General features: G+C 41.9%; 2 protein-coding genes across 2 annotated transcripts; one reads left to right on the top strand and one right to left on the bottom strand.

The window, feature by feature from the left end:
• Positions 1–10261: 10261 nt before the first annotated feature.
• On the bottom strand, positions 10262–18134 carry LOC132203475 (uncharacterized). The gene is made up of 18 exons (XM_059631284.1): positions 17967–18134; positions 16982–17908; positions 16801–16845; positions 16703–16747; positions 16528–16575; positions 16429–16470; positions 16311–16364; positions 16147–16203; positions 16020–16091; positions 15923–15961; positions 15617–15862; positions 14951–15556; positions 12446–14597; positions 12197–12387; positions 11778–12139; positions 11165–11717; positions 10828–11104; positions 10262–10773 (listed from the first exon to the last, which is right to left on the bottom strand). Exons 1-18 carry the CDS (start codon positions 18027–18029, stop codon positions 10262–10264), a joined length of 6291 nt encoding a protein of 2096 aa, XP_059487267.1. The 5' UTR covers positions 18030–18134.
• A 1002-nt stretch (positions 18135–19136) lies between these two features.
• LOC132203359 (uncharacterized protein F54H12.2-like) lies at positions 19137–24158 on the top strand. Its single transcript, XM_059631075.1, has 4 exons — positions 19137–19347; positions 21073–21315; positions 22592–22777; positions 23491–24158. The coding sequence occupies exons 1-4, from the start codon at positions 19137–19139 to the stop codon at positions 24156–24158; spliced, it is 1308 nt and encodes a 435-aa protein (XP_059487058.1).
• Positions 24159–25064: the final 906 nt, after the last annotated feature.

Genomic DNA, 25064 nt, shown 5'->3' with positions numbered 1-25064 from the left:
TTGTCAAATTTTATGACATGACCTTGTCAAAAATGACAGTTTGACAGCTTTTCTGGGGATAAAATGGGGCGGGGGTTCAGAGGAGCTTCAGTTCACATCCCGAACTTGTGAGTGCAACTTCCATAAGGACAACATGGCCCCCGTAAAGCGCCTGCGCATGGACAACCTGGAGGAGTATCTGCCCAAGCGTCGCAGGGAGAGACAGCCCGACGAAACGCCCCTTCGCCGGACCATCCGTCCTGATGCCGTCCCGGTCGTGATGCCTGCCCTGTTTCTCGAACGAGACATCCCTGTGGTGGATCTGTCTGACGAAGAGTCCGACGAACAGGACGTGGTTGTGGAGGATCCGGTTGGCCTTGAAGATGTCCACGTCATGCCGAACCAGGACGGTGCAGCTGCTGAGGCCGGTCCAAACGCTGAAGTGGCTATGGCTGTTGAAGCGTTGGATGCTGGTCGACAAGTTGCTCTTCATCATGCCGATGTTGAAGTCTTCCTGGATGCTGTGCAAGTCCTGCACAACCAAGGTCAACTGGGAGACTTGGGACGTGCGCCTGGCTCACCGATCCGTGAAGATGCCGTCCGTGGTGAGGTTTTTGGGCCTCCTGCGTCTCCAGAGCCTGAGCCGGTTGAAGGAGCCGTCAACGCTGAGGTGGTAGCTGCGCTGGAAGAGGTCAGCGTGGAACACCGTGGAGTCCAGCGCATCGCTGACCAAGTCACTCCGCCCCGTGTTATCATCGATCCTGAAGAAGAAAGGGCCAAGCAGGCTCTCCTCGAGGACACGGACAGCGGGAGCTCCTATACCCAGTCTGATGTAAGTATCTTTGAAAATAATTTATGCATCTAGTTTTCTTTTTCCATATAAAAAAAATGCTTATAATTCTTTTCATTGTGTTGCAGACCTCTGGACTGACCGACTCGACGCTGGCCCAGGGCATGCCTGACTCCGACGCAGAAGCCGAAGAAGAAGAAGATGACGACATCTTCCCACTCCTCCTGCATAGACATCCCAAGCCTGTGCTGAAGAGCAACGCTCCCACACCTCTGTTCACCTCTGAGCTCGTCTTGGGTAAGGATTTCACGATCGGCTTTGTCATTGTCGCCTCAGAAGACAAAAACTTTGGTAAACTCTTCATGTACATCACGCGTGAAGACATTCAAGTTCTCATTCGTGAGCACGAGGAGTTTATCAAGTTCTTCAGGAAGACCTTGAAAGCCCAGGCCAAAGCTGTAGGTGAAGGTTTGACTGTTGGTAATGTGTCTCTCCGCTTTGTCAAAGGCGAATTGAATTTGACCAGTGTGGAGAACACATTCGAAGCAGCCAAGCATCCTACGGTTTTGAGCCTAGACTCTGAGGCCTTGCAAAAGATTAAGTCCTTTATGGCCAACATTTACGTTCACCAAGACTTTTTTGAAAAACTGGAAAAAATGACTTTTGAGGCGATCAATGATATTTTGTCCGAGCTGCGAATCCTCACCCACGGCGACTGCAAGGGTTGCAACGCTGTAGAGGACGACAATGTTCCCCACAACTGTACTGGTGTGCTTGCCAAGCGGCTGGAGGTCAGGCTTAAGGATGCTTTGTTGGTGTACGACAAGTCGCCATTTAGCAGAGCTATGCAGCTCGTCTACATGCGCCTGAGTCGTCATGCCCGCTTCTTTAAGCAAGAGTTCCGGTACAGCATGACCACCAACAAATACTTGACAGAAAACTACAAGACTCGCAATGTACCTCACTTTGTACGTGAACGTGTGTTCTTGAAGTCTGCTAGAATTTTCAAAAAATAAAAACCATTATTTTCCTTACATCTTTTTGTTTAAATTCTCGGCTCTGACCTCTCTTAGCTTTAGTCTTGTTCTGAGCTTCAACAATGACAGGTCATCAGTGGAAATTTCCTTTCAATTCTATACTCTGCGGGCCTAGTCAGGCAAGAATTTGTTTGTACGTTTAGGAGTTAATTTTTTTATATAAGGTCATACTTTCAGGCAGGCAAATCTAGTTTTGTCAAGCGATTTCTTCAAAATTTGGATCAGATGGTAGATGTTGAGTTCTCGGAAATCATATTTTGCTACGGTGTTTCACAACATTCTCACTCTGAACTTCAAGGCCTTTTGTCTGTACCACTGAGGTTGGTGGAAGGGCTACCAAACGTTGAAGAGATAACGACACTAAACTCCAAGCCGAAGCTGATTATTCTAGATGATTTAATATCTCAAATTGACAAGTCGGTCGTTGACTTATATTTACGAGGGACGCATCATAGAGGTCTTAGCGTCATGCTGCTAACTCAAAACCTGTTTAGCGGTAGCAAAGGTTTCAGAGATATAAGTTTGAATTCACATTATATCGTATTATTTTCATCGCCGCGAGAAAAGTCACAGATAATAACTCTGGCCCGCCAGCTGGACCCTTACAACGTAAAATACATAATGGAAGCTTACAAGGACTGCACCAAGGTCCCTTATGGATATATGTTGTGCGATCTCAAGCAAACAACTGAAGACCAATTACGTTTTTGTACAAAGATCTTCCCGGACGAGCAAACCATCTATTATGTTCCAAAGAAAAGCTCGTTATAAAAGCTTTGCAACGAGTACAATTAAATCAGTCTACGAAAATGACTGAGAGACTAAAGACGTGCTTTCCTACGCTCAAGCGTTTGAGGAAGGTAGGCGAGCAAGGCAGGAAGAAAATTCTACAAGAGGCTGACGATGAACTGTACGAATGTCTGTGCGACTGCGTGCACAACACCTTAAATAGCTCGGTTCCTCTGACGAAGCTTCAGTTCAAGAAACTCTCCCGTCACAAGAAGATATTACGCAAGCTCGGTGATAAAAAAGTGCCGCTGAAAAACAAGAAGAAAGCTATCTTAAAACAGGGTGGTGGTTTTCTTCTTCCCCTTCTCGCTCCTATAATCGGCGCAATTATCCAAGGTCTGATTTTAAAATGATGCACGCAAGACGAATGGTCTTGGTCCCCGCGGAGCAAGTAGAAAACGTACCACAGCCTCCAGCACCTGTTGCATCTTTCCGCAACATTGACAGTGAAATTGAAAATATTCTGTCGCGCAAAAATGTGTCAGATTTTGATAAAATGACCATGTATAATGATATTCTCTCAAAGTATCTATTAAAATTTAATGCTCAAAAAGAAAGACCGGAAAATGACAGAGACGACTCCCCTGAGCGAATGGAAACAGATAATTTTAATGTGGTTAAAAATATATTAAAACAGAGCGATGATGTCTCGTGGGGTCCTTCGGGTCAAGCTCAAATCTTTGGTCTCCCTTCAGGAAGCAATATAAATTCATTGGTAAATCATCTCGTGTCTCACAATCAGTCAGAACCTCCAGCTGGATGGGACGCGTTTGTGCAAGTTGTAGACAAATTAAACATCCCTGAAGAATACACACCGAATCTTTCGAGAAAACGAAAAAATTTTGACGAGAGCCAGAGTCTCACCAAGGTTAGAAAGATCGAAACAGCCGGCTTGAAAAGAAAGTCGTCTGATGAAGATCATCCCTCTAAACGTTTCGCTCCTGCCAAAGCTTCAAAGAGAAAGCTAGACGACGACGACGACGACCAAAGCAAGAAAAGAAAAATAAAAATAGAACCGGATATTAAGAGAGTAATTAAAAAGAACCCCTCGCCTGACAGGAAATCAGCAGTCAAAAGACAAATTGATGATTTTGATTTTGAGGATGATTACAAGAAAATTAAGTTGGAATTAAAAAAACCAACAAAGAAAGTACAAAAGAAAGTAAAACGGCGAGGTGACATAAAAAGTATCATCAAGCGTGAGCAGGAAGCTTTGCTGAAAAAAATTGAGCAGTCGTCACCAAAGCAGAAAAAAGCAGGAAAGAGAAAAATTGACGACGACGACGACGACGAAGGAGCCGCTGCAAAGAAAATAAAATACAACCGTGGTGAGAAGAGAAAGTACGAAGGCAAACAGTTTCCTAAAAGCAAGCGATTGAAACCAAACGGTGCCCCCAAGAGAAAGATATTAGCTGAAGAGCACGCCGGAGGCAAGCGAAGGAAAATAGAAGTTCCGGAAACTTTTTCAAACAAAAAGCAAAATAAAAATGGTCAAAAGATCCGTTGGCTCTCCCTCAAGTAAGTTGCTCAGAATCTACGCAAATATTAAAAATCCTGCTAGCTTTAGCAATGCAAAAAATCTGGCACAAGCTGCTGGTGTGACAGAAAAGGCAGCAAAAGAATTTTTAAAGACTCAAGACTCGCACACGCTACACAAACAGAAACGGAAAAACTTTCCACGAAATCGCTATGTTGTTCCGGGAATAAAATATTTATTTGAGGCCGATCTTTGTGACATGCAGCACCTTCGCAAACAAAATAGAAATTATACATTTATTCTCACTGTCATTGATGTTTTTAGTAAAGTTTTGTGGGCTTTGCCGTTGAAAGACAAGAAAGGAGACACAGTTTTTGCTGCTCTCAAATCCGTTTTTTCAAGCGATAACTTTCCACGTTATTTCCAAACTGACCGAGGTTCTGAATTCAAATACTCTAAACTGCAAAAATATTTGAAAGAAAATAACGTGAGGTACAGGAATCCTGTAAACATGACCAAGTGTGGCGTGGTTGAAAGGGTCAATAGAACTCTTAAGGAGCGAATGCATAGATACTTTACACACAAGGGCACTCAAAATTACATAGACGTGTTGCCAGATCTTGTGAAAGGCTACAACAACACGGTTCACTCGGCCATTGGACGGAAACCCTCAGAGGTTAACAAAGAAAATGAAAAAGAAGTGTACAGATATTTGTATGAAGGTGACGGATATTACAAACAATTAAACAACGCAAAGCCACGAAAATCAATTCGAGTGGGTGATCATGTGCGTGTCTCGAGAGATTCTACTATATTTATGAAAGCTTATGAAGGTAATTGGACTCACGAAGTTTTTAAAGTGAAAAAAATCATAAGAAAACCTGTAACGATGTATGAAATTGAGGATTTAAAAAACGAACCAATAGAGGGCCGGTTCTACTTTCATGAAATACAAAAAATTAATATTTCTGATAAGACTCGCTTTAGAATAGATAAAATAATAAAGACTGTTGGAAAAGGTCGCAGTCGTAGGTTGCTTGTCAAGTGGGTCGGTTATCCTGATTCCTTCAACTCGTATATATACGAAAGAGACCTTAAAAAGTTATAATGGATCCTTTTTATCTGTATTTAAACAGCAATGCTCCTGGTGAATACCATGATCAAAATTCAGTTGGTACTTTTAAGACACATTTGGGAAAAATGGTATTGTTGGAAGGAGAATGGGAGGTTGCCTTGGTCGAACTAAAGATTCCTATGACGCTGGCAAATATCTACGGCGGGTGGAAAATAGGCGTGGTTAATGACAAGTCTGAGAACTACAAAATAAAGGAGGGGCACTATTCAAATGCGGACCAATTAATTCAAGAACTTAATTCTGTTATGACCGAATACTTGACATTCAATCTTGATTCAAACGACTTTGTCAGCATCGAAACCACGAAAGACCAAAAGTTAAGCAGCTTCTATTTTTCCTACGACTTATTTAACATCCTAGGATTGAATAATGGCGAAATAATTGGTCAAAAATATTTGCACAAAGGTGTGCGACCTGTGAACCCAAACAGAGGTCTTCCATCCGTACTTAGTATCAACACAAATATAATTGAGCATCAACTGATAGATAATTCGCACGATTCATCGTTGAGGTACGTTCCATCTCACGCTGATAAATATAATTACGGTTTTGAAAAAAGCTATACCTTTGAGCGATTGCATTACAAAAAACTCAATTGCAAAAGAATTGAGTACGTAGAGATAAATATAAGCGACGATCATGGGCGCCAGGTGTCATTCGAGAGTGGAACTTCGAGTGTGCTGCTGCATTTCCGCCACTCCTCACGATGACTTCAGTTGATAATTATGTTGCGTTCTATATCAACGAGACAGGGGGCAGGGGGCTCGGGGGGAATTTCAAGACCGCAAGGATTCAGAGGGGGGATGGGCTGGGAAGTATACTTGCAAACGCTTTCAGAAAAATATTCCCTTTTATTAAATCAGGAGCAAAGGCTTTGGGAGAGGAAGTTCTCAACACAGGTGTAGGGCTACTGAAAGATAATCTCCGGGGCAAAAGTCTCAAGGAGAGTGTGCGAGAACGTGTAACGCTGGCAGGCAATAATTTGACAAAGAGAGCTGCAGATAAGCTCGAGACAATGGTTGGTTCTGGTTTAAAACCAGCAAAGAAACGTAAGAGAGCTCAGTCGAAGCGGGGACGTCGTCAGAAGAAGAAGAAGTCCTCTACCAAGAAAAGAAGAGATATTTTTTCATAATGACTAGCAAAGATGATAAAACTGTTGAGGGTGTCTGCGGCGAGTTGGATCTGTTTAGTGTCCCTGTGTCTCAAAAGGGTGTCATTTCTGGGGATTGGATTCAATTTAAACCTGTGCACGCCATTAATCAAGACAGCCCTCTGGTATTTGATGTGCAAGGCCAAGGAGATAAATACGTGGACACGTCTCGAACCTTGTTGGGACTCAAAATCAAAGTGGTTGATTCGAAATTACAAAAATTAGCCGCAGATGCTCAATTTACGGTTATCAACAACGTTCTAAGCTCTTTATTCAATGATTGTGTGGTCGAATACAATCAGACTGTTGTCTCTCAGTGTCATCAAATGTATCACATGAAAGCATACTTTGAAAATTTATTCAATTTCAATGATAGCTCCAAATCCACCCATTTGACTGCTGCTGGGTATTTTCAAGATATTGCATCAGCTTTTGACACTCTTTCGGTTCCTGCCAAAAAGCGGGCAGAATACCTAGCTGAAAGTAAAACAATGGAGTTGCTTGGACGCTTGCACGCGGATGTATTGAACACTCCTAGATTTTTGTTGAACGAAATTAACATGAGGATCAGTTTGAGACGAAATTCAGATTCTATCGTGTGCATGTCCACAGCAGAGCTATCCCCCCGGGTGATCATTGAGGATGCCACTCTGTACGTTCGAAAAATAACACTCAACCCCTCAATTTTGCTCGCTCATGCCAAAATCCTGCAACAGAAAACAGCTTTGTACCATTTTCGACGCACAGAAATGCTGCATTATACCATTGGTCAAAATGTATTTCAAAAGTCGGTGGAAAATATGCTGAACGGCCGAGTACCGCAAAGAATTATCATGGGTCTGATGAAAAATTCTGCTTTCAATGGCTCGTACACTCAAAATGTTTTCAACTTTGAGCATTTCAATTTAAATTATCTCAACTTATCCATCAATGGGATGACTGTGGGAGGCAAACCTCTTACACCGAATTATGCAACCGGAGAGTACATGCAGCCATATTTGATGACATTCTTTGGAACCGGCATTGGCCTTTCTGACGATGGACACTGCATTTCGAGGGATGATTTTCCAAACGGGTTCTGTCTTTATTGTTGGGATCTCACTCCCGACCTCTCAGCTAGTGAAGCTCACTGGAGTTCAACACAAGATGGCAATATTCGCATCGAGGTGGGCTTTGCGAAGGAATTGGAAACGACCGTGAGCATGATCGTGTATGCAGAATATAGAGAGACTCTAGAGATTGACAGATCCAGGCAGTGCAGCCTGGTATATAAGGGGTGAAGATGAGGTCAAAACATCAGTCTGCATCATGCCGTGCGTTATTGAAATTCAGGGTTTCACGTGGGAAAAATCTATAATCCCCAAAGAAATCTGCATTCTCCAAGAGAACAACACCTCGCACTGTTTCCTTGTAAAACCTCCATGTGGGTACCTCAGTTTGCTTGCCAAGCACAAGAAAATTGTGAACTGGGCGTGTAAAAAATATCACTTTATTCCTTGGGAAAGCGGAGATAAAACTCTAGACGAGCTCCGACCGGAAATTCTCAATTTATTAGCGAACGAAAAGCAAATTTACACAAAAGGTCGTGATAAGGCATTGTTTTTACAAAAATTATTAAACAGAGAAATCGTAGATCTTAAAAATTGCCCTAGCATTCGTAAAAGAGAGTATAAATCCAGCTGTAAACATCATTGCTCTGACAGTGCACACTGTGCCGTGGAAAGTGCAACTTTTCTCAAAGACTTTTTAAATAATGGACACGCTGCAGCTACGAAAGCTACTCAATAAACTCAACAAAAAGTTTGGAAACAAATTTTTTGTCAAAGTTTGCGCAGCTGACGAACTGCCTTCAAGGTTCAAGAAGCCTGCAGCCATAATAGCAAATACAGACATTTCAGCTGAAACGGGTACTCACTGGATTGCCATGTTTATTCCTGTAAAAGGGAGACCAGAGTATTTTTGTAGCTACGGTTATCCACCATTTGTGACTCATCACAAGAGATTTTTGGAACGTCAATCAAAAAACTTTATTATAAACAAAATGACCTTGCAACAGATCCACACATCAGAATGTGGCCGTTATTGTCTACTTTTCCTGGCAAATAGAATGTCTGGCGTGAAAATGTCAAGGTTTTTGAAAATATATGGCCCTGAGCTGTCATCAAACGACATCATAACAAATCACCTTGGACGCTTCCTGTCAAACAAGCTTTAAAAGGCAGAGCATCGAGCAGTAGCAGCATCATTCGACAATGGACTACGAGACGGCTGTCGTCAAAACTGGAACCTCTGGGACCGAATACTTTGTGAGCGGAAAACATGTGTGCTGGGCCAACAAAGATGGAGGACTCGTAACTTGTGACTGCAGGAATCTTTGTCCTTCGGCAGAAATCGAACGTGATGAGATTATATCTGAGATCACTTGGAAAGGTAAAAACGTCCTTGAAATTTTATAAAATACACATTATTTACGACCTGTCAAATTTGACAGATTATGTCAAGAAACATGACATCACCGTGATTGACGGCTGGAGGCCAATCCCACTCTATGTCACCCTATATAACACGGACAAGACCATCCCAGAGTCAGTTGTGCTCAGACACCAGCTCAAGCAACAACAACGCGAGGAAGCCCGGAAGAAAGAGCTAGAGGAGTTCAGGAAGCAGAGAAAGCAAGAGATCTACCAACTCTACCTGCAAAGATGTTCCGAACAAGGCCTTACACCTATCCCTCCAAGAGAATGAACAACCAGCACCAGCACCAGCAGCAACAGCCAAAGGTGGTCATGGACAAGAACCGGCTGGTTCTTCGTCACATCTACCCTATGAACCCCTCTGGATCAAAGCAGGTTACTCTTGCCTTGGACCCTGGTATGTGCTTTGCTCCAACAGTGGTCATCTCTCGCCCCTGGATGCCTGGAGTCAGACTGGATGGACGTGCATTCAATGAACTGATCAACAATGCTCAATTCATCAACGGCTACTTTACTGGAGAAAATGTTGAAGGCGGCCAAATCGTTTTGTCTCACAGTGTTGCCCTGACCTTCCAGCAGAGTTATGGCAACAGTGTGATTGTCCTGAACGGTCCTGGTGAAAGGACAGTCACCATCGCCGCTGCCACTTGGGAATACTTTTACAACATGCTTCCTATGCTGCGCGTTGTGATGAATCAACTGGTGGACAAATCTCCTGATGCTGTAGCTGTCTTTGACCACCTGGTAACTTACGCCAAGGAACACCTCAAATCCCGGATGATGCATGAGCTGGAGGACCTCTTGCACACAGCCGACCCAGAGTTGTTTGCTGACAGCCCCCTCAAGAAGCTTTTGTTTTATGAAATCAAACAATTTTGTACATTTGAAATTGCTGGTGCTCAATAAAATTTAAGATTTTTCCTTCAAAAAAGTTTGCCTAATTTAATAATTTCCAATGAAAATCTTTTGCCAAGTGCCTCAAAAATGATCAAACAAGCATTAAAAACGCCTCAAAAACTGAATCATTAAGATAAAAACGCCTCAAAAATTGATTAAGAAATTTCAAAAAACCAATGTAAATCATATGGAAACGGCCGCAAAAGGCCCCCAGTTTAGAAACAATAGTAAAAAAGTGCCCCTAATTTTGAAACAAGAAGAGAAAAAACGCCTCCAATTTTGAATTCACACTGCCGAAAAGCTGCCTCAGAACGCCCCCGGGACGCCACCGGTCCGGCCCCGACGGCGCGGCTCCCCCGGCGCGGCTCCCGGGCGGCCCCGGCACGGCTCCCCGGCGGCGGCGGCGCGGCTCCCCGGCGGCGGCGGCGCGGCTCTCCGGCGGCGGCGGCGGCGGCGGCACCCGGCAGCTAAAGGATTAGAGAATTTGGAAATTAAAAGCTCATATAATTTTTTAAAAATGAGAGATTTATTGATTAAACATTCGCCCACTGCCTGAAATCATACTCATTCTTAGGTATGTCTACACGCACTTCCACAGCACTGTCAACAGTTCCAAACGGCAGCGTTTGGTACTTTCCGACGCGGCGCCTCTTGTTGAATACCAGGCCAACCTTCTTCTTCATACCAGTCTTAGTGAACAAGCCAAACAGTTTGGTGCGTATTATTTGACCTGGAAGGGTCACATAGGTGTCTCCAACCTCTCCGTCAATCAACTTCTTCAGGTGATCCATTCCAGTTACTTCTCTGTTGGAGTAGTTGAGCGTCAGACCTTTCAGTTTTCTCACGATGACGATTTCTTCATGAGTTCCGCCGTCAACAACCCTGAATGCATACGATTTTGGGCCACTTGAACCAAATTCAGATATGTACGGCATGTGAGGAGAGCCTCGAGGTCTGTAGCCAGCCAGTTCATCAGTCAACTCGCCGAGCAGCTCGCCACTCTTGAGAGGATCGACGCCGTTGCGAATTCTGTAGATCACCGAGTCTATAAAACGAATAATTAGTCCACAAATGTCAAAAAACTAGTGTTAATCTGTACCTGTGTCACAGTACACGCAGTCCTCTCCCAAAATGTTCAATAGTCTGTAGAGCATGATGCGAGCATTAGCCAGGACAAAGGCAGCAATGACATAGTTGGTGTTTTTGTTGTGCTTCTTGTAGTCAGCGTGGCGCACGAAATTGACAAGCACTGCATGTCCCTTGAGATCTCTGAAGGCCTTGACAGTCACCGAGTCATCAAGCAGAATGTTCATCAAGGAATTGTAGTCCTTGCAGATTATTGTTTCCGGGTGGTTGTCTGCTTGCGCAAATTTCCCCTGAAACAAGAATTAATCGTGAACATTTGGTTAAAGTGTGACTTGATTCAAAATATTTACCCAGAGTGAGTTTGCGCAGAGTTTACTTGTTGTTCTCTTGGTTGCGTTGTACTCTATATTGTCCTTTTCTAGTAGAATGCCTTCCTTCTCGAAATAGTCCTTGATGTACTGGTCCTTCTGCTCTTCAGTCTCACATTCGTCAGGAAAACCAGAGGCTTCTTGTTTCAACTTGACAAAATGATTCATGTAGTCGGTCCAAATGCCTCCAGTCTTGCTTTCAGGATCGTATACTGCGCTTTCTTTGTAGTGCCAGACCTCATAAATTTTCTCGATTTTGTAACCCAGGACCAAAGCAAGCTGAACTTCTGTTGAGACCCACGTTTGGGTCAGAACTCTCTTTTCCTTCGTGTGTGTACAACTCGATTGGCGCTCCTCTTCAGCACAAGTCCGGCAGAGCACAAACATGTTTTTTCCATTGATGTGAGACGGTAGAACTGGTTGAAATAGTTTGTCTGGAGGCAGTATACTGCATTTGATGAGACCAAAAACGTCCTTGATGTCAGGCAGGTCTGGATCGTCGCCCAGGAAAACCTGCGGATGACCCGCTGGAAACCTTAGACGATGATTTTTTGAGTTAAAAAAACGCAATAATAGTTAGAATGCATCAAATTACCTGCAATATTTCATGTTGGCCGGATAAAGTGATGTAAAGTCCTTGTAAAGCATCATGCCGGCCTCAAAGAGCGTGAAGGTCTCTGTTCTTCCTCCATACAAAGCGTCTCTTGGATGAATAGGCTTTGTGTTGTAGTGTTGCAGTTTCTGCACCTGTTTCAGACAGTCAGGGTGTTGCTTGAAAAACTTCTTAGCCTCGCATTCCCAAATTTCTTCAACGATGTAGCCTTTTCTTCTGAGATGTGCAGTCCTGCTTTCCGTTGATCTGCGGCGATCCTTCATGATTTGCAATTTCCTCTTGGACATTTTTTCTCTACATTCATTCATGCACGTGTCATGGCCATGGTAATAACAGCCGTGGTACTGTAAAAATGGAATTTGATATTATTTGCGACTTCCAATGCAAAACACGAAACTTACCTGAAAGATGTGCTCTCTTCCTTGTGCATCCTTGTAATACCCATCAACTGGAATGCCATCTACCTTGAACTCTCTTCCTCTCGCTGCGTGTTTCATGATAATTCCCATCTGGTTTTCAATGTAAAGAAGATAATCTAGCGCAGCGCCACTTTGGTTGTCGGCAAGTCTGTACCCGTTCTTTGGAATTATTCCTGTAGAACATGAATAAAATTATTTGTTTGTTAAAAAAAGAGGTAATTTAAATTTTACCTATTGTCTTTGCAGCCATAAAGTTAACCTTGTATATCAACATACATAGGGAAGCAATAGTGACAGCCTGGAGGAACGGTACGACCTTCAGTTTTCTCATTTCCTTGCAAAAGGCTGTTGCCGCTTGGTGAAGAATTTTTACGTCATCCCTGCAGTACTGCATAATTTGGTCCTTAAAGTTCCATTTTTTGTTCTCCCTCTTCAACTCTGCGTCACTCTCTGCCCACCATTTTTCGAATTTCTCCTTGTCGCCCACTTTCATAGCTTCAGGATGCCAATTTTCAATTGGTGGCATAGCCACTTCATCATAATTGTAGTTTTCAGGCCGGTTAAAATAATGAGGAAACGACCCCTTACTGAGGTTAGGGTCGAGGTTGAAAGCTTTACACATGTTTCCTAAACTTGAGGGCACAAAATTATAGAAATCTAACAGTTTTACGGTAACATCATCTTTTCGGAGAGTCGCTGACAAGATTTTCTGTCCCCTCATGAGCACGTTCTCAATTTTCCACGTTTGCTCTGCAATGGCGGCGCCGAGAACCAGATGAGAATCATAGCCTTGACCGTAATGAGAAACCATGATGTGAATCCGATTTTTTTCAGCTTTCGTCCCCTCGTAACAACCTCGCGCCTTGTCAAAAGCAAAGTTCAGAAATTCCTTAGCCACATTGATCTCGGGATTTTCCAGATTGGTGATCTCGGTATTTCTGCTACCGCAGTGATCGCAATTATCAAGTTCCGGCACATCTTTACAATGGTAACACACTGTTCTAGCGCAGACAACATTCGGCACATGTCTATAGATGTTTGGAGACACTTCCTCATTTTGCGTGCATTCAAAGTCGTAATATGTAATTATTGTACGCTTTTCCTTGGCTTCTAGAGATTTTGCTTCAATAGGTTTTATAAAACACTCATGGTTCGATTCCACCTTTTCGTTGCACGCGTCACAAAAGAATTCGCCGCAGGTGTGAGGAGGTCTCTTGGGTCGCTTTCCTCCGTGGTTCACAGTCTTTGAGTACGTTTTACCACAGGCCTTACATTGTTCGTAAAGTTTGCAGTGAGAATGATCTCTGTTAGGCGGGACACGATTGTGATCATTGTAGCATTGCACACTTTTGAACCGCACGTTGCATTTGTGGCACCGAATATCAATATCTTGTTCCTCGCCGCAATCGGCAAATCCACACTTTCTACAGACTTTTTCGCATCTGTGCCCATTTTTTGTGGTGTAGCGTTTGCCGCACGCCTCACAGAGGTATTTGTAATTGAAATAGGATGGAGCGCTGCGACAGAAGAAATAGTGACCTTGCTCAAGGATGATCGAGATTGTGCCATTCTTAGGGTTTGGTGGATCCCCTTTGAATATATATTTGTCAAATTTTTTCCCATCGTGTACAACAAAACGGTAATCAGGAAATGCCTGTTGAGTTTTTTTCCAGTCTTCATGAGTCATGCCTTGGTGCACCAGCTTAAGTCCAGATTTGTTGATTACCTGATCTACTTTGTTTAAAAACTTATTTCCCCTCTCTCTTATGAACTCGTTGTAAAGCTTTTGCTTTTGTTTCCTTAAAACTGGGTCAACTTCATTTTGATAATCTCTCATAGCCATACCTTGCACGGCAGAAGCAACACCGCAAGTATTCTCTCTAGTAGGTCTTTGATAAAGTTTACTTCTTTTTTTATGTTTAATTATGGCGCGCTCAAATCCTAAACCCTTTAAATTGAACAAATTTACGTGTCTGGTTGTGCGGCCTTCTTGAAGGATTGTTCTATTGGCAACAATTTTCAACAATCCTGCAGTCTCAAACGTTTTGTTACTCTGTGCGATACGTTCAATTTCATTTAATACATTGTCACCAGTCAGTTCTGAGATTCTCACGACCGGCACAGTTATCGGAGGGATGTCCCCGTCGCTAGTGTGCGTGAACTCGAGACTGATTCGATCATCGGGGTGGGCACCCACCTTACAGTGCTCCACAATTTCTCTTATTGTTTCAGCGACATGCTCAAAAGGGTCCTCACCTTCGCGAGGTTGTACGAGGGTAACTTGCATTTCAATGCTATCGGTGTGTACATTTTCATTGACGGATACATTCCTGTTTATAATTTTAAATGTTTTCGGCTGGCCGCCTCCTTGTTGAACTTGAATCTAAAAATGAAAAGAAAAAACAAATGAATGCTCTGATTGTGTCAAAAGATTTGAAAAAAAAATTCAGAGATTTACTTATATTAATTGAATTTACTTTGTAATTTGCAAGAGAAATATTTTTATATTTATCTAAATTACTAATTATTTTATTTTTTATATTAAATTTATATTTATTTATTTATTTTTATTCAAAACATTTTTATAATTGCATTTTTTATATTTCTTGAAAAAAAAATTTATTTATCAATGTTTTTCAAAATGAATCAAAAGCAAAGATTCAAATTATTGAGTAGAGGGTATTTTATTCAGCATCTGACATAATAAATGCGACCGTCAACACCCAACATACGTACTTGTCTTAAACCACTAGGGCCTGGGACAGCAGGAGGTGGTGCAAGATTAGTTGGTGTCGACGGTTGTGGCGCAGGTGTGTCTGCTGGTGCTGCTGCTGCTGGACGAGCAGGGCGTTTCTTTTTTCTAATACCGAGGATTGTGGTTTTTCTGCGAGGGTAACGTCTGACGACGAGCAAAATCTTGGGAGGTGTCTTCTTCTTCTTTTTACGAGATTCCCTTGGTACATGGTCGCAACATTCACAAGAACAAGGCTGAGATGTTCCTGGTTGTTGGTCTTTCTCCAATGTTGGTGCTTGTTGAGCGACAGATTGTTGAGGACCCAGCTGTTGTTGCTCTGCTGGTTGTTGCTGTAAAGTTGGTTTGGCTGGTCTCTGTTGTTGTTGCTCTGGTGGCGGTCCTTGTTGTAACATTTCTGATGGTGGCAATTGTTGAAGTACAGCTGGTCCTGGTTGTTGCAGTGCAGGCGATCCATTTTGTTGCAGCGCTGGTTGTCTTAGTGGCGCTTGTTGTTGTTGTTGTTGTTCCTGATGAGCAGGTTTAGCTGGATCGTCGACGGGCTCTTGAAGCAGGCTGGACAGGATCGATCCTTCATTTGGTTTTGGGTACTGTAAATTGTTCATTTTATTAATAAATTGGCCATAAAAGCAAAATATTTAAATACATACCCTTCGTAGACTCAGTTTGGATGGTCTTCGTTGTTGTTGTTGTTGCTCTGGTGGTCGCTGTTGTTGCACTGCAAGCGGTCCCTGTTGTTGTAACATTTCTGGTGCTGGCAATTGCTGTTGTTGAAGTACTGGTGGTCCTGGTTGATGCAGTGGCGCTTGTTGTTGTCCCTGATGAACAGTAGGTGCAGATTTTGCTGGATCTTGAAGCAGGCTGGACAGGATCGATCCATCAACTGGTTTTGGGTACTGTAAATTGTATATTTTATTAATAAATGACCACAAATGCAAAAATATTTAAATACATACCGTTCGTAGACTCTGTTGACCTTTTGGCATTTTCGCGACCTGGAACATAAATAATGATAAAATAATTGATTACTTTTAACACAAAATAATTGATTACCTGGTGTAGAGGTTTGTCGTTGAATGACGAGTTCAGTTTTTGACACATTTGAGTCAGGGCGCTGATCCGATTCTAGAAAAATAAGATTTTGTTTTGGTAATAAAATTATTTTTATTCTAAAACCTACCTGTGGTGGCGATGAGCTGTGAAGCGGCGGGAGCGGCTGATCATGTAAAATAATGATCTGAAATTAAAATAATTACATATAAGTTGTCTTTTATTTAATTTAAGAAAAGAATGATTACAATTACAGTCTGTTTGTTAACATCTAATCAAAGAAAAAACATTTACCTCAGGTTCAAGTGGTGTCACTCGCTCGGTCTGGCCACGCAGCTGATCCCCCATCTGAAAATTTATAAAAAATTTACTTTAATATCAATAACAAACTCAATATTTATTCCAATCATACCTGTGATGAACAGCCATGAATCAGCTGGGGTGGCTCGTTAGTCTAAAAACAACAATTTGTAATTAAAATATAATTATTTGGAAAATAATAATCATTTACAGAGAAACCCATGCGTTGAGTTGATTTAGCTGGACGTAAGACGGTATTCTGAAACACAAACAATCACATGGTAAACATTTTCAATATTTTAATTTTCATTTCAGAAAAAACAAGAATTTAATTTACATTACAAAACTTTTATTCATGTGACTTTATTTATAAAAATTAAATTTACCTCTTGTTCAAGGTGGCCAGCTTGACCACGCCCAAGCTCTCTTGCCTGAAAATATGATTTTATTTAGTGCTGTTAAATAAATTTTAGGTTTAAATTACCTGAGGGTTAGTTTTTGGCACCGGTGGTTGTAGAGCGTTGAACATCTAAAACATAATACAAGGAATTTTTAATTTCAATTGAAAAAAATTATTTATTAAAAATGAAAAATTATCTATTAAAATTATTTAATTTTTTTTTTCCTAATTAATTGAAAATATTTATTAATAAACAATTTATCACCTCTATTTGTTCCTGGTCGAGTGGAGGCAGTTGATCGATATCTTTTTTCAGGAATTCGTCCAACACTTGAGAGCAGCTGATTTCTTCGCTGCGGTTCCGAGTCTCTTGCGGGACAGTAATCGGTCGATATTCCCAAATGTCCTCGTCGTCATCCACCCTGACTGGCTTCTTTGCAGGTGTTTTCTTTATAGATGACTCGGATATTTTTCGCGGTTGAACAAAATCGTCGTCCGAGTTGCGTTCCTCGTCCTCGTCCTCGCTGAACGAAAAAACCTGCGCGTCAAATTCTAGAGACCGCTTCCGACGTCGTTCCGCCCGTTCCTCCTTGGTCAATTTAGCAGTTGATTTCGTCTGCAGTCCCTTTCCTTGGTTGCAGCCGCTCGAGGTTACAGCGATGCACGGCCCTCGTGAAGAACCTGGAACGTTCACACGCCCCGCCGAGGTGCCGTCTGGCCTCTGATTTTCGCAGTCTTCCGAGTTGTTCTTTTTCTTCTTTTTCTTTTCAAGCTTTTCTTCAGCGCCGTGATGAGTAGCGAACACTTGGTCTTTCTTTTTCTTCTTTTTCTCCGACTCATCCTGTAATTTGCACCGTGCATCGGGTGCAGCCTCGATGTTTTTCTTCTTCCTTTTCTCTGCATTTTCAGGCGGCCGACTGTTTGGACAGATGTCGACCACTTTCTTCTTCTTCTTTTCAAGCTCCTCATTTTCATCGGAGGACCCGCGGCGACGACGTTTCTTCTCAATTTTCTCCGGCGAATCTCCATCAAAGCCGACACTGTTTGTTTTGATTTTCTTGCTTGCGCGACCACGCCCCTCCGATTGAGGTGACGACAGCGCCACCGCCGATCTCTTCTTGCCTTTTCGCTCGCTGCTGGCGCCAACTTTTCCAGCCGAAGCGAATTGATTGTTTACGCTGGCGTCTTCAAGCTGAATAGTTTGAAAATGATTTTAATGAAATTTAACCAAATAAAAAAAAAATAAATACCGTGCTCTCGTAATATAGTCTGCCGAGATGAAAAAGCAGAGCGTACTTTTCGTACAAGCTCATGGGGGGTGCGTCGCTCTCGTCTAGCAATCTGCGGCCCAGCACGTAAAGCAAAGCTTGAGCCGTGCGGCTGTTGTAATGAGAAATGCGCAGAAATTCAATTAAAAAATTATAATCGAGCGCCTCTAATTTTTTTTTGCGCACGCAATCCCATACACCCTCTCGAATTGCGGGTAGTTCCTATTTGAAAAGAAGAAAATGTAAATAAAAAAATTTTAATTTAATTCAAGAAATTTCGAGAAAAAAAAAAAACGTGGTCATTTTCTTACCCCACGATTTTGGCAGAATTCGCTGAGGAACAAATCGTTCTCTTCAACTTCATCACTCAAAATTTTGGCACATTTGCCAAACATTTTCCGCACACTTTTTGATATCATACTCTGCCTGTAGCACAATTTAACAATATTTTCTTCCAGCTCAGCCATTTTCACTTGTTTCCAATGCACGAAAACACTGCGAACTGACCACACTCTCTCTTTTTTCCCTTTCTCAGGTAGATTTTTTTTTTCATGTATTTAATCCCTAACCGCACGGGGGACGTGCGACGCGCAGCCAGGGCTGACAATCTTCGAATGTTGCCCCAAAAAGTGCGCGCCTTGCTTTATATACCTATTTTGACAGGTTTATATGACACATGTCAAGTTTTATTTAAATTCAAAATTTTTTATTTTCTCAGTCAGTCTCAATCGAGCTCTCGGACGTTGCACACGTACCCCCGTGCTGCACTCGTGATAACTCTTTTGTTCAGTTAGCCCAACACACAGTGTGACCTTCAACCGATGCACCCTCCTTTGACATACTCCTATTTGCTGTGCGCCTGATACAGCGACTCTCTCACAACCGACTTTCTACCCCCTTCAAATTCTGTGCGCCTTACCTGTCAGTTGATTGACCCTGAAAAAATGATTGACAGGTACGACCCTCAAAAATGATTGACAGGTACGACCCTGAAAAAGATGATTGACAGGTGACCTTGATCAAGGTCGAAAATTCCGCTTTGGTATTACCATGTACAAAGATCTTCCCGGACGAGCAAACCATCTATTATGTTCCAAAGAAAAGCTCGTTATAAAAGCTTTGCAACGAGTACAATTAAATCAGTCTACGAAAATGACTGAGAGACTAAAGACGTGCTTTCCTACGCTCAAGCGTTTGAGGAAGGTAGGCGAGCAAGGCAGGAAGAAAATTCTACAAGAGGCTGACGATGAACTGTACGAATGTCTGTGCGACTGCGTGCACAACACCTTAAATAGCTCGGTTCCTCTGACGAAGCTTCAGTTCAAGAAACTCTCCCGTCACAAGAAGATATTACGCAAGCTCGGTGATAAAAAAGTGCCGCTGAAAAACAAGAAGAAAGCTATCTTAAAACAGGGTGGTGGTTTTCTTCTTCCCCTTCTCGCTCCTATAATCGGCGCAATTATCCAAGGTCTGATTTTAAAATGATGCACGCAAGACGAATGGTCTTGGTCCCCGCGGAGCAAGTAGAAAACGTACCACAGCCTCCAGCACCTGTTGCATCTTTCCGCAACATTGACAGTGAAATTGAAAATATTCTGTCGCGCAAAAATGTGTCAGATTTTGATAAAATGACCATGTATAATGATATTCTCTCAAAGTATCTATTAAAATTTAATGCTCAAAAAGAAAGACCGGAAAATGACAGAGACGACTCCCCTGAGCGAATGGAAACAGATAATTTTAATGTGGTTAAAAATATATTAAAACAGAGCGATGATGTCTCGTGGGGTCCTTCGGGTCAAGCTCAAATCTTTGGTCTCCCTTCAGGAAGCAATATAAATTCATTGGTAAATCATCTCGTGTCTCACAATCAGTCAGAACCTCCAGCTGGATGGGACGCGTTTGTGCAAGTTGTAGACAAATTAAACATCCCTGAAGAATACACACCGAATCTTTCGAGAAAACGAAAAAATTTTGACGAGAGCCAGAGTCTCACCAAGGTTAGAAAGATCGAAACAGCCGGCTTGAAAAGAAAGTCGTCTGATGAAGATCATCCCTCTAAACGTTTCGCTCCTGCCAAAGCTTCAAAGAGAAAGCTAGACGACGACGACGACGACCAAAGCAAGAAAAGAAAAATAAAAATAGAACCGGATATTAAGAGAGTAATTAAAAAGAACCCCTCGCCTGACAGGAAATCAGCAGTCAAAAGACAAATTGATGATTTTGATTTTGAGGATGATTACAAGAAAATTAAGTTGGAATTAAAAAAACCAACAAAGAAAGTACAAAAGAAAGTAAAACGGCGAGGTGACATAAAAAGTATCATCAAGCGTGAGCAGGAAGCTTTGCTGAAAAAAATTGAGCAGTCGTCACCAAAGCAGAAAAAAGCAGGAAAGAGAAAAATTGACGACGACGACGACGACGAAGGAGCCGCTGCAAAGAAAATAAAATACAACCGTGGTGAGAAGAGAAAGTACGAAGGCAAACAGTTTCCTAAAAGCAAGCGATTGAAACCAAACGGTGCCCCCAAGAGAAAGATATTAGCTGAAGAGCACGCCGGAGGCAAGCGAAGGAAAATAGAAGTTCCGGAAACTTTTTCAAACAAAAAGCAAAATAAAAATGGTCAAAAGATCCGTTGGCTCTCCCTCAAGTAAGTTGCTCAGAATCTACGCAAATATTAAAAATCCTGCTAGCTTTAGCAATGCAAAAAATCTGGCACAAGCTGCTGGTGTGACAGAAAAGGCAGCAAAAGAATTTTTAAAGACTCAAGACTCGCACACGCTACACAAACAGAAACGGAAAAACTTTCCACGAAATCGCTATGTTGTTCCGGGAATAAAATATTTATTTGAGGCCGATCTTTGTGACATGCAGCACCTTCGCAAACAAAATAGAAATTATACATTTATTCTCACTGTCATTGATGTTTTTAGTAAAGTTTTGTGGGCTTTGCCGTTGAAAGACAAGAAAGGAGACACAGTTTTTGCTGCTCTCAAATCCGTTTTTTCAAGCGATAACTTTCCACGTTATTTCCAAACTGACCGAGGTTCTGAATTCAAATACTCTAAACTGCAAAAATATTTGAAAGAAAATAACGTGAGGTACAGGAATCCTGTAAACATGACCAAGTGTGGCGTGGTTGAAAGGGTCAATAGAACTCTTAAGGAGCGAATGCATAGATACTTTACACACAAGGGCACTCAAAATTACATAGACGTGTTGCCAGATCTTGTGAAAGGCTACAACAACACGGTTCACTCGGCCATTGGACGGAAACCCTCAGAGGTTAACAAAGAAAATGAAAAAGAAGTGTACAGATATTTGTATGAAGGTGACGGATATTACAAACAATTAAACAACGCAAAGCCACGAAAATCAATTCGAGTGGGTGATCATGTGCGTGTCTCGAGAGATTCTACTATATTTATGAAAGCTTATGAAGGTAATTGGACTCACGAAGTTTTTAAAGTGAAAAAAATCATAAGAAAACCTGTAACGATGTATGAAATTGAGGATTTAAAAAACGAACCAATAGAGGGCCGGTTCTACTTTCATGAAATACAAAAAATTAATATTTCTGATAAGACTCGCTTTAGAATAGATAAAATAATAAAGACTGTTGGAAAAGGTCGCAGTCGTAGGTTGCTTGTCAAGTGGGTCGGTTATCCTGATTCCTTCAACTCGTATATATACGAAAGAGACCTTAAAAAGTTATAATGGATCCTTTTTATCTGTATTTAAACAGCAATGCTCCTGGTGAATACCATGATCAAAATTCAGTTGGTACTTTTAAGACACATTTGGGAAAAATGGTATTGTTGGAAGGAGAATGGGAGGTTGCCTTGGTCGAACTAAAGATTCCTATGACGCTGGCAAATATCTACGGCGGGTGGAAAATAGGCGTGGTTAATGACAAGTCTGAGAACTACAAAATAAAGGAGGGGCACTATTCAAATGCGGACCAATTAATTCAAGAACTTAATTCTGTTATGACCGAATACTTGACATTCAATCTTGATTCAAACGACTTTGTCAGCATCGAAACCACGAAAGACCAAAAGTTAAGCAGCTTCTATTTTTCCTACGACTTATTTAACATCCTAGGATTGAATAATGGCGAAATAATTGGTCAAAAATATTTGCACAAAGGTGTGCGACCTGTGAACCCAAACAGAGGTCTTCCATCCGTACTTAGTATCAACACAAATATAATTGAGCATCAACTGATAGATAATTCGCACGATTCATCGTTGAGGTACGTTCCATCTCACGCTGATAAATATAATTACGGTTTTGAAAAAAGCTATACCTTTGAGCGATTGCATTACAAAAAACTCAATTGCAAAAGAATTGAGTACGTAGAGATAAATATAAGCGACGATCATGGGCGCCAGGTGTCATTCGAGAGTGGAACTTCGAGTGTGCTGCTGCATTTCCGCCACTCCTCACGATGACTTCAGTTGATAATTATGTTGCGTTCTATATCAACGAGACAGGGGGCAGGGGGCTCGGGGGGAATTTCAAGACCGCAAGGATTCAGAGGGGGGATGGGCTGGGAAGTATACTTGCAAACGCTTTCAGAAAAATATTCCCTTTTATTAAATCAGGAGCAAAGGCTTTGGGAGAGGAAGTTCTCAACACAGGTGTAGGGCTACTGAAAGATAATCTCCGGGGCAAAAGTCTCAAGGAGAGTGTGCGAGAACGTGTAACGCTGGCAGGCAATAATTTGACAAAGAGAGCTGCAGATAAGCTCGAGACAATGGTTGGTTCTGGTTTAAAACCAGCAAAGAAACGTAAGAGAGCTCAGTCGAAGCGGGGACGTCGTCAGAAGAAGAAGAAGTCCTCTACCAAGAAAAGAAGAGATATTTTTTCATAATGACTAGCAAAGATGATAAAACTGTTGAGGGTGTCTGCGGCGAGTTGGATCTGTTTAGTGTCCCTGTGTCTCAAAAGGGTGTCATTTCTGGGGATTGGATTCAATTTAAACCTGTGCACGCCATTAATCAAGACAGCCCTCTGGTATTTGATGTGCAAGGCCAAGGAGATAAATACGTGGACACGTCTCGAACCTTGTTGGGACTCAAAATCAAAGTGGTTGATTCGAAATTACAAAAATTAGCCGCAGATGCTCAATTTACGGTTATCAACAACGTTCTAAGCTCTTTATTCAATGATTGTGTGGTCGAATACAATCAGACTGTTGTCTCTCAGTGTCATCAAATGTATCACATGAAAGCATACTTTGAAAATTTATTCAATTTCAATGATAGCTCCAAATCCACCCATTTGACTGCTGCTGGGTATTTTCAAGATATTGCATCAGCTTTTGACACTCTTTCGGTTCCTGCCAAAAAGCGGGCAGAATACCTAGCTGAAAGTAAAACAATGGAGTTGCTTGGACGCTTGCACGCGGATGTATTGAACACTCCTAGATTTTTGTTGAACGAAATTAACATGAGGATCAGTTTGAGACGAAATTCAGATTCTATCGTGTGCATGTCCACAGCAGAGCTATCCCCCCGGGTGATCATTGAGGATGCCACTCTGTACGTTCGAAAAATAACACTCAACCCCTCAATTTTGCTCGCTCATGCCAAAATCCTGCAACAGAAAACAGCTTTGTACCATTTTCGACGCACAGAAATGCTGCATTATACCATTGGTCAAAATGTATTTCAAAAGTCGGTGGAAAATATGCTGAACGGCCGAGTACCGCAAAGAATTATCATGGGTCTGATGAAAAATTCTGCTTTCAATGGCTCGTACACTCAAAATGTTTTCAACTTTGAGCATTTCAATTTAAATTATCTCAACTTATCCATCAATGGGATGACTGTGGGAGGCAAACCTCTTACACCGAATTATGCAACCGGAGAGTACATGCAGCCATATTTGATGACATTCTTTGGAACCGGCATTGGCCTTTCTGACGATGGACACTGCATTTCGAGGGATGATTTTCCAAACGGGTTCTGTCTTTATTGTTGGGATCTCACTCCCGACCTCTCAGCTAGTGAAGCTCACTGGAGTTCAACACAAGATGGCAATATTCGCATCGAGGTGGGCTTTGCGAAGGAATTGGAAACGACCGTGAGCATGATCGTGTATGCAGAATATAGAGAGACTCTAGAGATTGACAGATCCAGGCAGTGCAGCCTGGTATATAAGGGGTGAAGATGAGGTCAAAACATCAGTCTGCATCATGCCGTGCGTTATTGAAATTCAGGGTTTCACGTGGGAAAAATCTATAATCCCCAAAGAAATCTGCATTCTCCAAGAGAACAACACCTCGCACTGTTTCCTTGTAAAACCTCCATGTGGGTACCTCAGTTTGCTTGCCAAGCACAAGAAAATTGTGAACTGGGCGTGTAAAAAATATCACTTTATTCCTTGGGAAAGCGGAGATAAAACTCTAGACGAGCTCCGACCGGAAATTCTCAATTTATTAGCGAACGAAAAGCAAATTTACACAAAAGGTCGTGATAAGGCATTGTTTTTACAAAAATTATTAAACAGAGAAATCGTAGATCTTAAAAATTGCCCTAGCATTCGTAAAAGAGAGTATAAATCCAGCTGTAAACATCATTGCTCTGACAGTGCACACTGTGCCGTGGAAAGTGCAACTTTTCTCAAAGACTTTTTAAATAATGGACACGCTGCAGCTACGAAAGCTACTCAATAAACTCAACAAAAAGTTTGGAAACAAATTTTTTGTCAAAGTTTGCGCAGCTGACGAACTGCCTTCAAGGTTCAAGAAGCCTGCAGCCATAATAGCAAATACAGACATTTCAGCTGAAACGGGTACTCACTGGATTGCCATGTTTATTCCTGTAAAAGGGAGACCAGAGTATTTTTGTAGCTACGGTTATCCACCATTTGTGACTCATCACAAGAGATTTTTGGAACGTCAATCAAAAAACTTTATTATAAACAAAATGACCTTGCAACAGATCCACACATCAGAATGTGGCCGTTATTGTCTACTTTTCCTGGCAAATAGAATGTCTGGCGTGAAAATGTCAAGGTTTTTGAAAATATATGGCCCTGAGCTGTCATCAAACGACATCATAACAAATCACC

This window comes from Neocloeon triangulifer, unplaced genomic scaffold (assembly GCF_031216515.1).
Source record: "Neocloeon triangulifer isolate White Clay Creek 2 clone unplaced genomic scaffold, ASM3121651v1 ptg000017l, whole genome shotgun sequence".
In the NCBI taxonomy this organism is placed as follows: Eukaryota; Metazoa; Arthropoda; class Insecta; order Ephemeroptera; family Baetidae; genus Neocloeon; species Neocloeon triangulifer.
This window is presented reverse-complemented; position numbering and strand designations above follow the sequence as displayed.